General features: G+C 46.8%; 3 protein-coding genes across 3 annotated transcripts; all 3 read right to left on the reverse strand.

Moving 5' to 3' along the window:
• Positions 1-556: 556 nt before the first annotated feature.
• On the reverse strand, positions 557-1,488 carry LOC120639963. Its single transcript, XM_039915872.1, has 3 exons — positions 1,451-1,488; positions 1,198-1,371; positions 557-1,126 (listed from the first exon to the last, which is right to left on the reverse strand). Exons 2-3 carry the CDS (start codon positions 1,327-1,329, stop codon positions 557-559), a joined length of 702 nt encoding a protein of 233 aa, XP_039771806.1. The 5' UTR covers positions 1,330-1,371; positions 1,451-1,488.
• Positions 1,489-9,312: 7,824 nt separating this feature from the next.
• On the reverse strand, positions 9,313-10,504 carry LOC120642921 (auxin-induced protein 15A-like). Its single transcript, XM_039919497.1, has one exon. The coding sequence runs from the start codon at positions 10,309-10,311 to the stop codon at positions 9,922-9,924; it is 390 nt and encodes a 129-aa protein (XP_039775431.1). The 5' UTR covers positions 10,312-10,504; the 3' UTR covers positions 9,313-9,921.
• A 2,842-nt stretch (positions 10,505-13,346) lies between these two features.
• On the reverse strand, positions 13,347-14,046 carry LOC120642922 (auxin-induced protein 15A-like). The gene has a single exon (XM_039919498.1). It carries the CDS (start codon positions 13,870-13,872, stop codon positions 13,480-13,482), a length of 393 nt encoding a protein of 130 aa, XP_039775432.1. The 5' UTR covers positions 13,873-14,046; the 3' UTR covers positions 13,347-13,479.
• Positions 14,047-22,168: the final 8,122 nt, after the last annotated feature.

A 22,168-nucleotide genomic window follows, 5' to 3' on the forward strand; every position in this document is an offset into this window, starting at 1 on the left:
AGTATCGTTCATCGGCAACCACAAGTTTAAGTCAAATCCATACAAGTCCATACAAGTTCAAGTGCAAAGCTTGTCTCTAGAAATGAAGTCCATACACTTCATGGGGCCGATGGCGGGTGCTGCGGCCACGGCGGGGGCGGCCATGTAGGCGTCTACGACCAACCTGGCTGCTGCTGCTGAATCCAAGCCACCCATTGAGGCGGTGGCCACACAAACTGCTGAGGCTGCTGAGTCTGCTGCACCGGAGGCGAGAAGTCAGGATTCACTGGTCCATCATTGGATGCCGCCGACTGATTCTGCACATAAGCGAATATATATTGAGTTACATAAGAATGAAACTACAAGCATTAGCCTAAGTTCTAAGTCATTGTAGATGTATCATAAGATATTATTTTTAAGTAAATCTAGGTTAATGCTAAGTCACTAAGACATTCCGAAACTCGATAGGAGTCAAAACCACTTACGGTAGGAGGAGTTTCTGCAGGACGAACAAGTGGGGCCGGAGGGAATTGTGGAGGCGAAACACCCATCGCCAAGCCCAGGCTTTGCATAAATGTTAGAGTTTGATCCAATTTTTGCTGGATGTCGTCCCGCTCGGCCCTCCACCTCTCCTCAGTCGCCTCTTGCCGTGCTTGGAAGGATGCTTCCATCTGGGCCTAAAGGATTTGATCCCAAGGTTAGAATTCAAAGCGAACATATGTAAAAACGGAGGAACGACGGATGAAACAGAAATAACCTTGACAGCCTCAATCTGAGTCTGTGTAGTGTCTGGCCGTGGGCGTATGGCAGGGCTTGAGCTGGTACTCCTGGCTCGAATCTGTGAGAGAGTGGGAGTAGTCGCCGTGTCGACTAAGCTGTCGCCAAACCAGTACCGTCCATGCTTCTTGCCTCCTCCCGCCCTCATGACGACTTCTCCATCAATGGGCTCATTGATCGCATCAAACTCCGGCCCATGAACTTCTTGTGCCATCGAGGTGTACCCACTGAGGCGGCTGTGAACGCTTGCGTTGCTGTACACTTCGGGCGGATCCTGCGGGTTGAAGGTGACATCGGACGTCGCCTTTCCTTTGTGGGCCAAACAGTATGCCTGGACTTGGGTGCAAGGCACACCACCATGTGACGCCGACTGCGAAAAAAAGAATATGAATAGAAATTATGCAAAATTGAGCGTTAGAATAAAAAAATTAATTAACATACATATCTAGCCGCGTACGCCTTGAGGTTACGGTTGCCCTGATGGTGCGATGCACCTGGCATCAGCAAACGCCGCTGCCGGGCAGCCTCGTGCATCTCCACGCACTCTTGCGAGCACCACCGGTCCACTATCATTTCCCAGCACGGATAATCATTGGCAATCCACCACGGAGGCACCTGCATATCATAAATATCTAATACATTTAAGAAGAACAAATGGAGCATAGTTGATAACTCCTTAAGATTGAATCTTTACCCGCAAGTATTGTTCCCGGGTAAGTCTGATGTCTCTCGCAGGTCATTTGTAGATCCTCACTTTTTCGATCCTGGCCTTGTAGTCGATGATGGACTGGATGCGCGCCTCGTAAAGCATATCCGCCACCAGCTTGTAACAAGGTCTGCTAGCCACCTGCATCGCCCTGGGCATCATTCCCTCCTCGCATCTGTAGAAATCCTGCACAAAAATGTGAACAAAGTCATTATTACCAAACCTGGTGCAATGAATATGATGTATTCGTAAATGTAGTTCCATGAAGACTTACCCATAATTCGTTCAACACTCGGTGCGCCTTGTTGTCAAATGCCCTGCCTTCTTCATCTGGTCCATCCGGTGCGGCGATGTAGTGCTCCCACGAAGAGGCTGGCTGACGTACCCCAGCAATATCCATGGCGTCTGGGTAGTGTCGCTTGCAGAGGAGGCCTAGGATGCCATTGGCCATGCGGTTGTGAGCAACACCTGGAACAACTATGTCAAAGTTCCTACTCAAGTTATTGAGAGATAGTATTAGTGTCAATTGTGATTTTGAATATATCAAAAGGAAACGTATTGAAATCTTGTAAACTTACTTACCTTTTCCCATCAGGTCGGAGGACCGGTCGGTGCTCTAGAGGTATCGGACGATCCGGGAGCCTCGAGGGGCCTCGCTGCCAGACGACAGGTACGCCCAAGTCCTCCTCCTCCTCCTCGTCCGCTCCATCCTCCTCCTCCTCCTGCTTGTGCTCGTGCTCCTCAGCACCGGGATCCTCCTCCTCCTCCTCCTCCTCCACCACCACCACTTCCGCCTCCTCCTCCACAAGAGGAGCACCTCTCCTGTGCCTGCTCCTCCTCCCAGCCCTCCCTCCTGAAGCCGTGCCGGAGCCCTCAGCGGCGTCACGCATCGACGAACCCGCTCCACTCCTCCAACTTCTCCTGCCTGTCCGTCGAGTCCCCTGGGAGGACTCACCTGCCTGGGTAGATCTGCCGCCCAATAGGTCTGTGAGTGACCTCATCAGACCTCTGCCGCGCCCCGCCATCGCCAAACAATCTCCTAAAATTAAAATGAGTCAATCAATCAGCAGATGTCATTAAAAATACTACAATTAGTATATAAAGTAAGTACAATGACTAAAATAAACAAAAATAGTACAGAAAATTAAGTAGTACGGTTCTTACATGTATTAAAAATAGTCATCATGATCCGGATTAGCCGGATCATATGTCTCATCATCGCTATCACGTGTGTCGATATAATCACCATCGATCTCCATAGGAGGAACACTGTCATCATCACTGTCATTGTCTAAGCGTAATCGCTCTAGTAATTCTAAGTCCTTGACATTGTGAACCTCATCCCATGCATCGTCGTTATCAATTCTTTCATTGTCCTGTTCCATTCCCATCGCTTCGGTTAAGTCTATTTGAAAAGTCCCATCTAGCCCATCTTCTTGAAAGAACTCACCGACATATGTGTTTGGGTCTATGTTGTAATCTTCATTGTTCGGGACAGGTAATTTACCGTGTGGCGATACCTTATACACAACATCCCAACCCTTGAGACGATTGTCGGTTTGGCACGGATATGAGAGATAATAAACTTGCGTGGCTTGTTGAGCCACAATATAGACATCATCTCCTGGATACACGGACGCTTGTTGAACTTCAACTAGCCCAAGATTCGTAGTCCATCTCACAGCATGAGGATCAAACCAATGGCATTTGAATATGACAGGTTTCAGAGGTTTCGACCCATGAAACGTGAGTTCGTATATTTCTTCGATTCTTCCATAGTACTCGAGCCCATTGTCTCCTGGCGCAAACACTCCGGAATTTGTGGTCCTTCTATTCGGCCGACTCTGCTCGTGACTTGTTGTGTGGAAACGATATCCATTCACATCAAAAGCTCCAAATGACTTGACTCTATAGGCACAACCATTGGCAACCTGACGCAACTCGGCATTCACTAAGGCATCAGTTTGGGTCTGCAAGTTCAAGCAGTCCAAATTATTTACACGTCCGAGCAACTTGTAAAATCATACTACGAAAGAGCCACGACGTAGACATTACCTTTTGTTTGAATCAAGAAATAAAATCAGGCTTTCCATTTCCCGCACCCTGTCTAAGAAGGGTCTCAGCTTCCTGGAGGGTAGGTATCCTTGATCGATGCCAGAATTGCACATGAAATTCCCTGGTCGAAAGAGAAACGAACGGGTTGGATGCCGAAAAAGTACTCGAGAACTAAATGAGTGTAGATAACTTACTGTATGTACGGCTGCACTTTGGATAGGTTGGTCAACACATATAGCATGACACTGCGCCACTCTTCAAAATTTAAGGTCTTGATGCTCGCAACACTTGCACTTCCGAGTTGCCCTTTGAAAAGGCTGAGGTTCGAGTCAGCCTCCCCAGCATTGTAACGTGAGGGTGGATTATGCACGCTTGGAAGATTCTCAGTATAATATTTCGATGTGAAGTTTGACACCTCCTCTAGAATGTATGCCTCTGCGATGGAAGCTTCAATTTTGCATTTATTTTTACATTTAGTTCGAAGGACTTTTTGACATCTCTCAATTGAGTAGCACCAACAATCTTGCACTGGCCCCCCCAATCGTGCCTCGTACGGTAGGTGCAAAATCATATGCTGCATCGGGTTGAAGAAGCCTGGTGGAAATATCTTCTCCAACTTACAGAGCAACATAGGCGCCATTCTTTCCATTTCTTCAATCACGGTCAGAGATAACTCCTTAGTACAAAGCTGGTGGAAGAAAAAGCTCAACTCTGCCAGCACTTGCCAGAGTTGATCAGGGAGGTATCCTTGAACCATCACCGGAAGAAGCCTCTCTAACCATATGTGATAGTCATGACTCTTGAGCCCGTTGATTCACATAGTAGACAAGTTGACTCCCCTCCTCAGATTCGCTGCATACCCATCAGGGAACATTAAGGTTTCAAACCACTCTAGCACTTCCCTCCTCTGGGGCCTCGTCAGGACAAAATCGGCCTTAGGCTTTTTCCATGCCTTGCCTGACGCAGGAGGCCTCATGTCTAGCTTCGGTCTATTGCATAATGTTGCTTGATCCACTCTGGCCTTAACGTTGTCCTTTGTCTTCTCTACAATATCCATGATAGTTCCGAATAGTGCCTCGGCGACATTCTTTTCAGAGTGCATCATATCAATGTTATGTGGAAGGAGGAGATCTTGCATGTAGGGAAGCCTACACAAGCCCGACTTCTGCGCCCATGCATGTTGCTGACCATATCCCTCAAAACCACCATCAGCATTAGCCACAAGACTATCTAACTGAGCACAAACACTAGCACCTGTCATAATATGAGGGGGAAGGTCCAGAACTTTGACACCTTTCATGAAGTTCTTCTTATCGCGTCTGAATGGATAGTCAAGAGGGAGGAATTGTCGATGTTTGTCGAACGAAGAATATTTCCCACCCTTCCGCAACCATATGAACATCAGAGCTTCCTTGCATACTGGGCAAGGGAACTTTCCGTGAACACACCAGCCGCAGAATATTCCATACGCCGGCAAGTCATGCAGGGAATAATGGTACCAAACATAAAACCCCTTCCTCCCAAGCACTGAGCAAATCATCAATCAGAGGCTCCATGTAGACACTCATATTATTTCCCGGACGTCCAGGAATTATCAGCGACAAGAATATGTTCTGTCGTTGGAAAATCACGCCGGGAGGGAGATTGAGGGGTATAACGAAGACAGGCCAACAAGTGTAAGGTGCAGCCGACATTCCATATGGATTGAAGCCATCTGTTGCTAGGGCAACACGCACATTACGAGCTTCATCTGCTTTGACTCAATGAATCCCGTCAAAGTGGGTCCATGATTCAGCATCGGATGGATGTAAAAGCTTATCAGGATTGTATCGAGTTCCCATTTTGTGCCATGACATCTGTTTCGCGGACTCCTCGGTCATGAATAGCCGTTGGATCCTCGGTATGGGCGGAAGGTATCGTATGACTTTCACGGGGACCGCGAGCTGCCTCTTCTGACCATCACTAGTATCTACCTCTACGAACCTAGAAGATTCACACTTTGGACAGTACTTTGCTTCCGCATGTTCTTTCCTAAACAAGATGCATCCCTTCGGACATGCATGTATCTGCTCATACGGCATCTTCAATGCATGAAGGAGTTTCTATGCCTCATACATGCTTTTTGGAAGAATGTGACCTTCCGGAAGCAAAGTGCCAATAACTGTCAACATAACATCAAAAGCATCTCGACTGAGGGTAAACTGGGACTTCACGGCCATCAGGCGCGCAATGGCATCCAGTTGTGAAACCTTAGTATGCCTATGAAGGGGTTCTTGTGCTGCACCCAACATGTCATAGTACGCCTTCGCGGTTGGCTCTGGCTCCTCCTCGCTACGTTCTCCCTCGAAGTGTGCTTCATGAAAGTCATCTAACATATCTCCTACCCCCGCATCAGCATCATGATCTTCAATGCGTTGTCTAACGACCTCATTTCTCATACGATTGCCTTCACCATGGTAGGTCCACCGGGTACAGTCTCTCGTAAATCCATAATTGCAAAGATGTTGTGTCATGCCTTCCCGTGTCTGTCGACGCGTGTTTCCACATTTGGTGCAGGGACACCAAGTGCATGAGCCTCCTTTAACCTTTGCAAATGCTCGATCCAAGAAAGTCTCGGTCTTCTGAATCCATTCCAAGGTCAACTCCCCCTCTTGTTTCCAACCGGAGTACATCCACGCACAGTCGTCCATACTCTATCATATCAACGAGTAATATAATATACAAGAGAATGTTTGCATCTACACGATGTCCAAACATTCTACTAGGTTAAGATAGGTCCTAATCCCACCCGAAGATGCGTAGCTTGAGTCGATTTCTATGCTCTACTCCTATCCGGGACAGAATTTCGGCAGCATTTCACCGCTGTTCTCCAAATACACGTCTCGGAAGAGAGATTGTGTATCCGGAGAACAACGGGGAAATGATGTCGATACTCTATCTCGAATGCGAGTAGAACATGGAAACTAACTCCATCTACGCATCCTCGGGCTGTCCAAAAAATGTGGACAATTCGAAATAGATACTGTCATACATATGCAAAGTTTTGCATATTTTCATCCGTATCTATTTCGAACGGGAGACACCTAACTAGGTTACGTGATATACAAACATGCGGTACGAAAAGCGGACTACTCTTGTATGCCTCACCTTGCTATATGGTCCGGTGACGGAGGCCGGCAATGGGAACTAGGTGGCGGTGCTCGGTCCTGAAAAAAAAGAATAATATGTGTGAAATTATAATCAATAATTTGTTACTGTTGGTCATCTCAATAAAAAAAGTATTGAACTACTGTTGTATGCCTCAGATATGTTTCGTTTCATTTGATCTTGAACTTGCAGCATAAGAAATCATCTAAAAAAAGTTCCTGATATACATGGAACCATGTGACACATCCAGCCCAACCATCATATCAACACAAACGAGAGTTTGCTTTGGGCATGGATGTGTCACATGGTTTGATGACAATCATGAGAAATATAGCCACAAGCTCAAGATCATCATATGCTACCTAGACCAAATCTAGGTAAGAATTTATATCATCACGGGCAACGAGGTTATGTAATGTACTACGAACATTAGACGGAGGCAGGGTCTTTTGCACGTGCTCACCTAGGGCTCGACGGCGGGCGAGACAATCAGCCGTGAAGTAGTGGACGTTGGCGGCGCGTCAAGCGTGGGCGTGGGGAGCGTCGGCATGGCGAACGTGGGCACGGCGAGCATGGCGGCGGCTAGCAGGGGCGCGACGTGCGTGGCCGCTGCTAGTGTGACCGCGGCGAGTGCCGAGCCTGGGTGCAGCCAGCCTGGGCGCGGCGACCAGCAACCGGCGGCGAGGGCGTCGGCGTTCGGGTGGCGAACGCCGGCAAGGCCGAGCCCAGGTGCGAGCATGGCGGGCCCAGCTCGAGCACCGATGAGGGAGGTGGCGTAGCAGCCCCGCCGGCCGGCCACCCTTTCGCGAGAGGGCGAGGGCGTCGACGTGGGCTCGCGAGCGCCGTCGAGGCCGTTGGCGGGCCGAGTGCCGGCGCCGGGGTGGCGAGCCCGCGGGCGTCTGGGCTCGGCGGCGTGGCTTCGGTGACCGGGAGGCGCGGACGTGGCGGGGCCGGCGTGCGGGTGAGGGTGGCGGCGGCGGCGTGCGGCCGAGCGTCGTGGCGTGGGCGAGCGTGCAGGTGTGCGGCGTGCGGGCGAGCGGCGGCGGGCTTGCGGGCGTGCTGCGGCGGGCGGGCGTGCGGCGGCGGCGTGCGGGCGTGCGGCGTCCGGGTGGCGTGCGGCGTGCGGTAGCGGCGTGCGGGCGAGCGGCGGCGGGCTTGCGGGTGAGCGGCGGCGGGCGGGCGAGCATGCGAGCGTGCGGCGGCATCGTCCGGGTGGCGTGTAGCGTGCGGGCGGGCGGGCGGCGGTGGCATGCGGGCGAGCGGCGGCCGGCTTGCGGGCGAGCGGCGGCAGGCGAGCGTGCGGGCGTGCGGCGGCGGCGTGCGGGTGAGCGGCGGCAGCGTGCGGCCGTGGCGAGCGTGGTGGCGTGCGGGCGTGGCGTACGTGGCGAGCAGAGTGTGAGTGTGTGTGGCGTGTGTGGTGTGTGAGCCAGCCGGCCGTTGGAAGGGGATAAGGAGGAGGCCTTTGCCGTTTGCGCCGATCTGGCCCACGGCAAAGACACCACCTTTGCCGTGTGCCCCCGATCCGGCACACGGCAAAGGCATGTCTTTGCCGTGTGCCTGAAGGCAGGGCACACGGCAGAACCTCTTTTTTTTTCTTCAAAATTATTGTTTAATTAGTGTTTCCACTATTGTTTAATTACTATTTGAACTGCTGTGGTGAATAAATAATTATTCAAAAAATGTATCGTTCATTTGGTGCAAGAATAAATACTTCTTGCTTCATTATCACGTGCTGATTAAATGTACTATTTCATGCTATTAGAATCCGATATGTACCAACTGAATCACCATTACACTGAATCACCATTACGTGTTTAACTAAAATTTGTTCAAAACACTCTAAATATAAAAAAAATCGCTCAACCTTTTCTGTTCTATGATTGCACTGATTAAATCATTATTTCATGCAGTTACAGCTCCATTTCAATGTATATCACATGTTACTATTTATTGGGGACAAATTATAAAAAATAACAAATACATCTAAAAAATTATGAAATTTTGGCATGATAGATTCTAAGATGTGTATTGCATGTACAAAAATTTTGCATCCATTTTTTAGATTAGAGCTAAAATGGGAAAAAATGATGTGAACAACATTTTTTTGCTTCATTATCACTCTATTTAAAATTAGTGCAGTTCAAAGTTGACTTATTCTATAATATTCCTTTTCACGAAATAGAAATGTTAAATATAGCAAAATGACCGAGAAATTTACCAAAACGAAATTTACCAAAACCTAATGTAGAGTCCCACATATAATATAGAGATAAGCAAAAAAGTTTCAAACACAGAATTAATTTTTTTTAAATCAAATTTGCCGTGTGCTTAACAAAAACACACGGCAAAGAAGCCTCTTTTGCCGTGTGTATGTGTTTTCCGTGTGCTGTATTGATCGGCACACGGCAAAGATGGGGCTATGCCGTGTGTCCATCTGTTTGCCGTGTGCTAAACATTTGGCACACGGTAAAGATCCTATTTGCCGTGTGCCTGAATGTTTGCCGTGTGTTACCTTATATGCACACGGTAAAAGTTGAAGCACACGGTAAACAACGGGTTTCCGGTAGTGTATAGTAAGATCCTTCAATACAACTGGTCTTCTATAGAGTGCAAGACAATTGTGTTCCAAGAATATAATTACAACAGTAAAGTTAATCATCAGTGCCTTCATTCCATAGAACTAATCTTCGAGAGGGATGATTTTCGAACAGAGAGTGAAAGGCATTTTTTTCCTTTCTTGCGGTGTGGAGAAATGAATCTAGCCTCTAACCCATGATCCCACATGCATGCGCCATCTATCATGCTTCGCTTCGGAGTCCAGAATAATCTCTTTCAGATGATCCACATGACCACATGCACTGATTCCAAGCTCGAGAAGTATTATTGCTCACAGCACAGAACTTCCATGGATTTCATTCTTCTGGTCACCCATTGACATTCGCATGGAACTGAGATGCCGCCGCACAACATCTGACTGAAATAATGTTCATTCTTCCTGTACATACTGAAGATGAAATCTTTTGATTAACCAGAGGAATAAGAGGATGCAAATTCTTGTTTCATCCTCATCATGTCATTTTTGTAATGTAATTTAATTAGACAAAAAAAACAGCGTGTTACTCATCCCATAAATTCTGTCTACAGCAGCTCAACAACCGCATCATACCAAAGAACCAAAGAATTTCTCGCTCTTCTATATTCCTGCAATTTCCATGATGATCTACATGCATCTATGCATATTGGCTACATCGATGAAATTAAATTAGCTGCAACGAACCCACCGCGTTGGTCCGGCGGCCGCCGCCGCGGCGCCTCGACTCCTCGAGCGCGGCGACCGTGGCCTGGAAATCCTCCTCGCGGCAGGGGATGCGGAGCCCGCCGGCCTGGTCGAAGCCAAACTCCTCCGCGGCGCGCTCCATCAGCTCCCGGAACGCCGGCTGGCTGAGGTAGCTCGTCGGCACCACGAACCGCCGCGCCTCCGCGCCGATGTACACGGCGAAGTACCCCTTGGGCACCGCGCCCGCCGCGGCCGCTGCCTCGCCTTCGTCGACGAGCAGGGCAGCGCTCAGGCTCTCCCGGTGCTGCCCTCTCTCCGGCTTCCTCCCGTACAGCCGCCTCGGCGCCCTGAAGTACCCCATGGCCATCATTGTCACCACAATCCAAGACTTCCAAGAACGAGTCTTAGCAAACCTCAGCTTCTTGGAGGCAACCGATGAGATGGTATGGGAATTTGGAGGATGGAAGGGATGGAGAAGAGAGTTCTTGGTGATTGAGAAAGATGGAGTTCTTAGCTTGGCACTGGCCACGCGGTGCCAAAGATCGAGGAGGAGAAGAGGAACAGAAGAGAGGTGGTGGGATCGAATCATCTGACCACTGGGTTCTTCTTATATTGTTGCTCGTACAGCTGTAGCTGGCCATTTCTTTTGGAGGAATTGAGTCAAATAGCTGTAACAACTAGGTTGCTGTTTTCAGCGAGCTGTTCCTTTAATTTTCTGATCAACCGTTGTTAGCTAGAATGATGCATGCGTGTTGCCAAAATGCAAGAACGCACCCACACGCAACAAGCTAGATTATTACAAAGAGAAAAATTGTAGAATAATGTGGAACACCATCAATTTATTGACATTATTGTACTTGCATGTGATAGAGTATTGGAAGAGGACAAAATGGTACGAGTGAAATAAGTTTTTTTTTTTGGTTCTTGGATAGAGGGTACGAAGTTGCGTCATGAAGTACGGAGGAATAACGTTCCATTTCCTATTCTTGCAAACAACACATGCCTACATTAAGCTAAGCAAACCTACATTATTGCACAAAGCTTCTCTTGGATCTCCAAGAACAATGCTGTCAAGCCTAGTTTGTCTTTTTATAGCGGTTGCGTCGAGATTATAAGCTAAGAACGGATATATATGTATGAACTTGCTAAAGTAGATTGCCAGCATATATATGTTTTACTGTCAAATAAACATGACTTTCTGTATGTTACATGCAAAGCTTAATCCACTCTTGAACCATCACTGGATGTAGAGACGATCCACATGTAACTATTATTGCTGATACGCGTGGAGCATCAAGGAGCAATTAGCAGAGATTATCTAAGATATGCACCAAATAAATGATCTAAGCTGGAGATTTGACGCATTCTTTTTCTTCAGTTGAGGAATGAGTCAGTTAGCTGTGCAAGCTGTGCTGTTCTCATACACGCAAGATCGGTTCAAGGAATTCTCAAAGATTATATAAAATTAAACAAAGTTTAATTTACTGAACATGTGACTTGGCTGTACAGACTACAGAGTGGCTGCAACAGGACGAAATGGTACGAACGGAATAATGTTTCTTTTTTCTTGGGTGTATGGAAGGCCGTACGGATTAATATATGTATGATTGGGTAGCCGGCCACTTTCTTGCTTCTTGACCTGATTACTTTTGTCTTGCCCGCTAAATAAAGGCCGTACCATTCTCGGTTTCATAGAAAATAATCTCCTTGATCTCAGTTTCTTTTTGTCAGCATTAGCCTTTTTGTCAATAATAAGATCATAGAAATAACCGAATGATCCTAACTATTACTCGTACATACTTACAATCTTACAATGAGTACGTTATATAGAGTCAGGGTTGTCGTTGGATATTTGTCCTTACATGCTTCAGAGTTAGATGGTTGGGATTCTTATCTTTTCTGGAAGTTCTATGCCATCAGTTAAAATTGTTCGGTGTCCACCTTCTGCTAAAATTAGCTAAGTTAGCAATGGCTGGCCCCTCCTTTCACATGCCTCATGTTTCGCCACCGTGGATGCCGATACATTATTTCGCCACCATGGTTGTCATCTTTTAAAACAGGTTCTAAATTGTTAAATATAAAAAAATTAAGGTATAACTTAACTTTTTTATTACCAAATATTTTGAATATGTTTGATAGTAAATTACTATATTCTTATTTATAATTTTTATTTTGAAACTATGTTCTCCCTCCATGAACATCTTTACTATAAAATATAAAATTATTATTTACTAGACTTTATATGAATATAAATGTAAAGTTATTATTTAATATATTTTTTATTACACGTACGTGCCTACGTCTCCACTAGCAAGTATAAAGGTTGTTTAATATTAGACGCTACCAGCAAGGTTTATGGTTCAAGGGACTCGATCAGGTAGGAGCTAACGTTTTCAAAAGGAAAAAAAGAAGAAAACGGAAACGGGTTATAGCCTTTGCAAAGTTAAACTACTACTACAGAACTTATCATCACAAATGTCCCATCACCACCGGTTTAAACTAAACTACCGTCGATAATTTACCAATGCCAGTTCCATAATGAACCGGTGGTGATAGTGGACATCACCACCGATTCATAATACGACCCGTGCAGATGGGTTAAGATATCACCATCGGTCATATTACGAACCCGCAGTGACGAATGATACGACCCGTCCGTGATGAAATTGTCCTCTATTTCTCTTTTCCCCCTCTCTCCCTCTCGTTTCCCCTCTCTCCCCTGGTCCTCTCTTCCTCCCTTGCCACATCTCGTCTCCTCCAACCACGCTGTCGTCCTCGCCTACCATCCTCTCTATCGCTGCCACCCTCCCCTCCACAACCGCCGTTGCCCTCCCCTGCTCCCCTCCACCCACGCCGCCGCTCTCCCCTCCTCATCTCCTCTTGCTCAAGCCTCTCTCCCTCCCCTCCCCTCCCCTTCTCTCCAAGGATGTTGCCATCCCCTCATTTCCTGTCGCTGGACTCCTCTCCTCCCGTCCCTTCCCCTCCCTTCCCTTCTACGGTGCCGCCTCCCCTCCTCTACGCGGTGCGATGCGCGGGGTGCGGTCTCGCAGCCGCGACGTCCGCGGAACAGCCTCGCGGGCGTGGAGCAGGGGCGGTGGCGCACACGGACAGTGGTGGCGGCAAGCTGGTGTGGAGGTCTATTTTTCATATTTTACTCTCTTTTATTTCCCAAAAAGAGTATGACCTCCGGGTGTACATCTGGTGGTAATGGGTCAACCCATCACCGTCCACCCAAATCTAAAAGATCTCGCAACCGGAGGTGATGGGATTTTTGACCTGGCGGTGATAGTCTTGTGTGGAGTAGTGTTAGCACACAGGGAAGAGGGAGCCATGTGTTTCTCTCTAGCTAAATTGTTCTGTGAGTCTGTAACTGCCTGTGGTCATAAGAATGCACCGATCAAGGACTTCCAAAACTCTGTTCCCTTCTTTTATGCCATGCTAGTTTCACATTCCATCTATATAGTACAGCAGCACTGCTCTACAATACCAAAGAATCAAAAGAAATGTGTTCTCCTACGTATGAAATCAGCATGTCCATCTACCAAGCCTTGACCGTCGTATCCATCTTGCCCCCGCTCCTCGTGCTTGGCCGTCGCCAATGGCGCCGCACCTTGAGCGCGGCAACCGTGGCCTGGAAATCCTCCTCGCGGCAGGGGATGCGGAGCCCGCCAGCCTGGTTGAAGCCAAACTCCTCGGCTGCGCGCTCCATCAGCTCTCGGAACGCCGGCTGACGGAGGTAGCTCGTCGGCACCACGAACCGCCTCGCCTCTGCGCCGACGTACACCGCGAAGTACCCCTTGGGCACCTCGTCCGGGGCGGTGTCCATAAGCAGGCTGGCTTGCAAGCCCTTGCCGTTGACGTTGAGCTCCCTCTCCGAGAACTTCCTCCCGTACAGCCGCCTCGGCGCCCGGAAGTATCCCATGGGCATCATGACTGGAGACTTGGAGAGTAGGATAGAAGATGTGTTCTTGGTGATCGAAGAAGCGTTCTTGGCGTGGCCCGCTGCACAACCAGCAGCTATTAGCAAGAAGGGTGGGAGGAGAGGATGGATCAAAGCATGTGAGCACCTGGGGCTCCCTTTATATTGTTGTTTGGAACCGGCTTGCGTAGCTGTAGCGTTGTATAGAAGTGAGCATTTTCTATTATTCTGCTGAAGCTAGCTGGAGAGTTGAAGTTATGTGGACTGTGATGATTATTGGTTCTATTCTTTTGGGTTATTCTTCTGCTGAGGAATGAGTCAACTAGCTACCAACTAGCTAGCTGTGCTTCCATTGTTTCATCGATTCTGCAGATTCAGTGGCCTGTTTTTTTTTTTCCTACCCCTGACCAACTGCTGTTAGTTAGTAGTTGTTCACATAACGCAAAAGCCAGCGCCCAGCGGACCCACACGCAACAAGATCATACAGAGGATTCTCAGAGTATACTATAACAAGTCATTGAATTTATCGAATTTGTCTTCAGTCGGCAAGAGTGGCCGGACAGATGAAAGTACAAATGGAACATAGTTTTTTTGCCCCTTAATTTATATTTAGGGGTACGAAAGCACCTCATCGGAGTACGGACGACACTAGGTGACTTGGTTTAGGCACGAAGCCACATGATCTCGTTTCTTTTTTATGTTTTCCCCCTTGCGTAGGTAGGTAAGACCGAGGCTTTAAGATCGGACTATTGAACCGTACAAACATCGTAGTAATAATCGAAGTACTGGACTAGTCGACTGTTATTTCAGACAGTAGAATTGCTATTTCACAGAGTAGAATTGTCATGTTGGTCGTTGAGATTAACGTAGGTTATCTTTGTCAGCGTTTATTAGCTAGCACGCAGGTTCTCATTGCTGAACTGTGGCTGCATTCTGGTGGTTTGATTTGTACATTGGGCACGAAAGAGCCGTGTCCGGCGAGTATTTGCCGCCGCCGCCCACTGCACTCGCGCCTTTGGCTCGCCCACTATAGCAAATCGTGGGCCAGCATATCAGCGACCAAACTTAACGGTGCTGCTAACAGAATATAACAAGAGTGTCAAATAGGCAACAGAAACTCAACTTGAGCACATATAGATAAGATTTTAAGTTTGAGTGTTACATAGGCAAGTCCCATTATTTTTAGTGTCAAATAGGCTATTCTCTCATGATACTTACGTTAGAAATCTCTGAAATGTGCCCGGGTTCATCGCGTTGGTGGGGGCGAGGTCTTGTTTATGTTTTTTTTTCTGGTGAACCGGTTGTCCCAAGGGTACGGTGGCCTGTATGCCATGGGCCTGAACTATGGTGCTCTTCACTATTTTTAACCAACAGATTCAGAGGTCTGTATGTCGACTATAACAATTTGGTTCATACTGTTGTTGACAACTAAAATTGGCAGACCGGTCTGACCGGTGCCCATAGGCGATTTGACTGGTCGGGGTTTTCCTGTAGCCGGTCTGGTACAACCGACCGGTCCGACCGGTGGGTCTGACCGGTTAAGGCAGAGCCCTAGTACAACTTGTATTTTTCATAGATTTAGATCTTGTAATAGAATTTCGTGCGTGACAAGTCCACTCCATCCTATAAATATAAAGGGCCACGGCCGATTAAGGATACAACTCAATCAAATCTATCAAATCGTCTTTTACCTTTTATCTTTACCCCAGCTTTTCCAATCTCGACATGTTGTTCTTCCTCCGTCTCCATGGCGTTTGAAGACGTTCTAGCTGGCCTGCCGAGCCTAGGGCAACCCAACGCGCACTTGCCCTGACGGGGTCCCTCCCGGGTGAGCGTTCGTCGGATCGTCGTCGTTCTGCACGGCGACTGGTCTGACCGGTCCCCTTGACCGGTCTGACCGCTCCACGCAGGAGGCGCTGCAAGGAGCCCCTCCTCGCGCCGCGCGATCTAGCGCGTTCGTGTGTTGACCAGAAAAGGCGTCAACACAAATTGGCGACTCCGCTGGGGACGAGAATCTGGCCATTATGGCCGATCTATCAAACTCCAGCGACATGATTACGCTTGAAGGATTACCTAAAGACCTACGCAAGATCATCGACATAAATTTGCATTCTCATTGTTATCGGGTAACGGAGCAAGGCGTCATCATGATAAAGATATATGTCATCAATGAGTTGAGGATGTACGATCTACCAAAGCATAGTAAATCCACAGCCAATTTTATAAGTGGTTTGCTTAATTTTGTGGATGATCTGATTGATAAAAAAAAGTGTAGATCCAATTCCTATTATTCAAAAGTCGGTTATTGAGAAGCCGGCTAATAATCCTTGCAAAGATTTGCCTATTTGTAATGTTGCTGGTCAAGATACAATTCGGCCGTCTCAAGCTGAAATTGTCGAACCAAATTCCCCTAGTAAGTATACAGAAACTAATTCTAGTACTTCTACGCTTGGGGGGCAACAAAACAAAGGCAAAGGCGCCGGTTGTACTACAACCGGTCTGACCGGTTCTCGAACTGGTCTAACCGCCTCATCTAGGGTTTCGCAAAATAAATCAAAGCCAAAGATGGTTAAACCCAAGAAATCCGAGATTAGTGTTTGGAAAACTGTTGAATCCAAAAGCCATCATGAGCATGAAAAGGAAAGGCCGAAGCCAAATTAGAAGCTTCCGGCTAAATCTTCAAAACAAAAAGATATCAAATATGCTAGTCGGGCTAGAAGTTTCAACAAAACTCCAAGACATCAAGTTCATCGGAATCGGCAATGGAATAATTTTTCTACATCAATGCCGTTTTCATCATGTAGATCACCTATGAGTATGCCATGGGGTACTTATTTCAGTTTGTCTTATTCTTGTGCATCATAGTTTCATAATTCATATATGCCGTCTCTTCCTACATATTTGTGCCCAAATTATATTACCTATAGGGAGCCGGCAATTAGTAAGCCATCACTTACCAATAATGACCGTTTTGCTTAGAAAAATCGGTCTGTGCAGAAAAAGAAACACAAGGTGATCAAACAAGTCTATCGTGTCAAAAAAGATGAACGATTGAATAAAAATTCAGATTTGACACAGGATAAAGAAAAGCCGATCGTTGAAGAAACATCAGCTAGTTCTATTGATAAAATTGCCCCTGATATTGAACATGTTTCAAATGATATGGCTGAACAACATTCAAGTTCGGCTGGGGAGCAAGACAAGAAAGAAAAGACCGGCGACAAGCCAACCGGTCTGACCGGTACTCAGACCGGTCTGACCGGTGCGTCTAGTGAATCTGAGAGTTCCTCAAAAAGCAAGATGAGGCTGAGTTTTAATGAATTTTTGGCCAAATATGAGAAGCAAGGAGCTACTCAGAAGAAGAAGAAGCAGATGGGACGGCCAAGCAAAGCTAAGGATGAGATATCATCAAGATCTTGCGAGCAATTGGATCCTCGTTCGTCTCAAGATAACTATGCTGCTATGTCATAATCTGGACCAGTTGTTCTATGGTTTTGGCCGTATCCTTCTTATTATACACTTTTGGATTATAGTAGGATGTATATACAACCATATTATAGTCAATATCCTTCTATGTATCTACTCCTGGGAATGGATTGGACAAAATCCAAATCCAATTGGATTTTGACACTTGGATTCTATTGGACTTGGATCTAGTGGATATGGACATCCAGTTACTTTAGATCCAATAGAGTTGGATTCTATTGGATAAAAAATAAAGGATAATCCAAATCTTTTTGGATTGTGAACCATGAAACGCTAGCCCGTGGAAGCTTCACTCTGGCCACCGGCCGCCGAGCCACGACCTACTCATCAGGCATCAGCAACCTCCTCCACGTGCGTACTGCTGCCGCCTCACCGCGTGTCGTCCCCAACTCCAAGCACGTGCTCGGCTTTTGCGACCAGTCCATGATCTAGCTGCCTAGCTCCGACCCGCTCTCAAAGATCTGCATGGTGTCATGGCTTGCATCGTCTTCTCCGCGCAGCCTCGTAGCAACGTGCGCTATCAAGGATCGGAGCGGATGGTGCGAGTTCTTCGAGGCCGCGTCGGCATGGAGTGGACGTCGTTGAGGAGGCCGTGAATGGAGGTGTGACCAACATCGCGTATCGAGCGTGCTCTTCTCTCGGTTGACGTCATCGACGTTGGCTTGCGGCACAGTCGTGCCGGGCCTGCAGACGACGCTCATGGAGGAGCTTACAACGTCCATTGCCAGGTCGGCAGGTTCAAGTACGTGACCTGCAAGGATGGCGTTGCGGTGACTGATCACCTGGGCAATATTTTCTGGGACAGTATCATCAACTGCTGGCTAGTCGAGGCCTTTTCCTCCTCCTCATACGTGAATTGTATTGAATGGATGGATAATTATGTATGTGTGGTTGTATTGGATAGGATTGGATGATGAGTACTATCTACTAGGATTGGATTGGATGTTAACATAACTTCAATTGGATGTTAATTGGATATCATTAGTTGGATTTTGGATGATGATCCATTCCCAGGAGTATATGTATCCAAGCTGTATCTCCGAAAGACCGATTAGCAATAATCTGATCGAAAAGGATCTTAATTGCAGCAAGAGGGGTGAGAAGGACGAGAAGGAAAATTCAAAGTACTTACAGCCGAGGTGGTGTCCCTCAGGCTTAACTCACACCCAGAAGAGAAGATTGCAACGTTTGTGCAAGCAAGAATCGATGGAGCAATAAGTGGAGGTCGAGCCAACAAAGCCAACAACTATGAAGAAAATTTGGTGGCCGAAGTAAATTATTTCATCACCAACTTGAAGTAAAAGCAAGTCATGGCCGATAGTTTGTTATCGCTCTTAACACAAAAAATGGCCGATGTATTAGTAATTAGGCAACATTGATTCTATAGCATTGAAAGATCACAAGAATCAGAAAATACCATCAAAAGATCTATGCTATGTAAAATACCATTCAAAGACGCAAACGTTAATCGGAAGTAGCATTCCATCACGTTCCATCACATTTGGAGCTAACGACGTCCATCTCAACCCGCTGGGAGCTAGGGACGTAAGCTCCTTCTGTTAAGTTTCTAGGATCACACAGTGCACGAATCGAGTAGGATTTCTCTTCTTTTCTTCACATCAAGTGCAAGAGTCCCTAGATCTATTGCATAAACAATAAAAGAATGAACACAGTGAGGAAGTAGAGAGAGACCATCACCACCAGTGCTTGAACTCGATCCGGCGGCCATCTCTGGTTCGCTGATGATGATCTGCTCTAGGGCAGCGACGAGCGGTGCAGTGGCGTCGTGAGCGTAGCGTCGAAGTCGAGGGCGATGGCAGGGGCGACGGTGTCGACGGAGTTAACTGCAGCGGCGGCGGAACTTCCCACTGCTCCAGCGCCCCCTAGTAGATCGGCTTAGGGTTTCTGTAGGTGAGGGTGTAGGCGGCGCGGCGAACCTTGTGCAACGTGCCCCGGCCCCTCACCCCTTTTATTTTGGCGCTGTGCAGCGGGGCCCCACCAACCATTAAGGGTTGGGCGCCCCCGATCAGGGCGCGGATTAAGGCCCTAATAGACCGTTGGGTCTATTAGGAAGGAGATCAATCCAATATTCTCCCCCTTGATCTCACTTTGTACTTTAACTTTATACTTTAACATGAAACTTTTTCCTTTAGTTGTTCCATCACAGATTGATAAATAGAGCATGCTTTATCGTCACGGTCCAAGACCGATAGACTCAACAGCTACCATATACATCACTGTTTTGAAACAAATTCTTTATGTTTTGGGCCCTTTTGTTTTCCAGAAATCACAGGCTTTCCCTTAAACCCATGCCGGCTATGTGTTCCATGAACACATTGGGTGGTAAGCCTTTAGTGAGCGGATCCGCAAGCATTTTCTTTGTACTTATATGCTCGAGTGTAATAGAGTGATTCCGGATTTTCTCCTTCACAACATAAAACTTTATGTCAATGTGTTTGGCAGCACCACTTGACTTATTGTTGTGAGCATAAAACACTGCTGGTTCATTGTCGCAGTACATTCTGAGTGGTCTTTGAATACTGTCTACCACTCTTAAACCGGGTATAAATTTCTTTAACCATTCAACCTGCCCTGAGGCCTCATAACATGCTACAAATTCAGCGTACATCGTCGATGATGCAGTGACGCTTTGTTTGGAGCTTTTCCACGATATAGCTCCCCCTGCGAGTGTGAACACATAACCGGACGTGGACTTTCGGTCATCGATGTCCCCTGCAAAATCCGCATCTGAGTACCCTTCTATCTCTAGGGAATCGGATTTTCTGTATGTTAGCATGAGGCCTTTTGTGCCTTGCACATAACGTAATGCTTTCTTTACCATAATCCAGTGTGCCTGTCCTGGATTACTCTGATATCTGCCAAGTATCCCGGTAACAAAAGCTAAGTCAGGGCGTGTACAAACTTGAGCATACTGTATGCTTCCTACAGCTGAAGCATATGGAACCGCTTTCATTTGATCGATCTCATACTGGTTCCTGGGACATTGAAATTTCCCAAATCTATCGCCCTTGACTATTGGAGCAGGTGAAGGCTTGCACATATGCATACTGTATTTCTTTAGAACTTTTTCTAAGTATGCCTTTTGTGACAGTCCTAATACCCCCTTTGTTCTATCTCGGTGAATTTCAATTCCCAAAACAAATGAAGCTTCACCGAGATCTTTCATATCAAAATTCGAGGACAAGAATTTCTTTGTCTCCAGTAGCAGACCAACATCACTACTAGCAAGTAGAATGTCATCCACATATAGGATCAGGAAAATAAATTTTCCACTTCTAAACTTTGCATAAATGCAATTGTCCTCCTCATTTTCTTTAAAACCAAATTTTCTTATGGTTTCATCAAACTTTAAATACCACTGTCTAGAGGCTTGCTTTAATCCATAAATGGATTTCTTTAAGCGACACCCCATATGTTCTTTTCCTTTCATGATAAAACCTTTTGGTTGTGCCATATAAACATTTTCATACAAATCCCCGTTAAGGAATGCCGTCTTTACATCCATCTGATGTAACTCTAAGTCATAATGTGCCACCAATGCCATTATAATTCTGAAGGAATCTTTACACAAAACCGGAGAAAAAGTTTCGTTATAGTCTATCCCTTCTCTTTGCGTGAAGCCTTTTGCCACGAGTCGTGCTTTGAACCTTTCTACATTCCCTTTGGAGTCATGCTTTATCTTGTAAACCCATTTACAGCCTACTGTTTTGGCTCCTTTAGGAATTTCCTCTAAGTCCCAAACACCATTGGAACTCATTGATTTCATCTCATCCTTCATAGCTTCCAGCCATTTAGATGAGTGAATACTTCTCATGGCTTCTTCATATGAAGTGGGATCACCCTCCATATGAACCTCTTCTGTATTATAAACTTCATAGTCGCTAGAAATAGCCGACCTTCTTTCTCTTTGTGACCTTCTAAGGGCCACTGCTTGTGGCACATTTTGTGCCTCAACTTCTGGCACATTTTCCATAGGGGGCTGTAGCACCTCCTCCTCATGTCCAACCGCGGGTTCAGGCGGTTCCTGGATGACAGGTTCCAAACCTTCGCTCACTGTTGGTATGGGTGGAGTTGCGACAGGTGTTGACACCGTAATAACTGGAATAGTTGGCTCAGCAACAACCGAAGAAGGTACTGACGTCACTATTTCAGGAACTTTTGGTGCAGCATCAACAGGTAGTGAGAAAAATGGCTCTTGAATCATAGGAGTAGGCACATACACCCGCTTCTCCTCAAGATCAATTTCTCTAGGTACCATGCTCCCCCTCATCATTTCACTTTCTAGAAAGACAGCATGTCTCGTTTCTACAAACTTTGTATGTCTGTCTGGGCAGTAGAAACGAAAACCTTTCGACTTTTCAGGATAGCCTATAAAATGGCAGCTTACAGTTTTGGAATCCAGTTTTCCAATATTTGGATTAAACACTTTAGCCTCAGCTGGGCTCCCCCAGACCCGTAGGTGAGTCAGTGAGGGTTCTCTTCCTGTCCATAGCTCATACGGTGTTTTGGGCACTGATTTGCTTGGCACTCTGTTGAGAATATGGATGGCGGTTTTCAACGCCTCCATCCACAGACTCAATGGCAATGAGGAATAACTCATCATACTGCGCACCATATCCATTAGTGTACGGTTGCGCCTTTCAGCTACTCCATTTTGCTAAGGCTCCCCCGGTGTAGAGTATTGGGCAACTATACCATTTTCCTGTAAAAACCTCGCAAAAGGTCCAGGAACTTGTCCATAAGGGGTATGTCGACCGTAGTACTCCCCTCCACGGTCTGATCTTACTATTTTAATCCTTTT

Source organism: Panicum virgatum, chromosome 7K, assembly GCF_016808335.1.
Source record: "Panicum virgatum strain AP13 chromosome 7K, P.virgatum_v5, whole genome shotgun sequence".
In the NCBI taxonomy this organism is placed as follows: Eukaryota; Viridiplantae; Streptophyta; class Magnoliopsida; order Poales; family Poaceae; genus Panicum; species Panicum virgatum.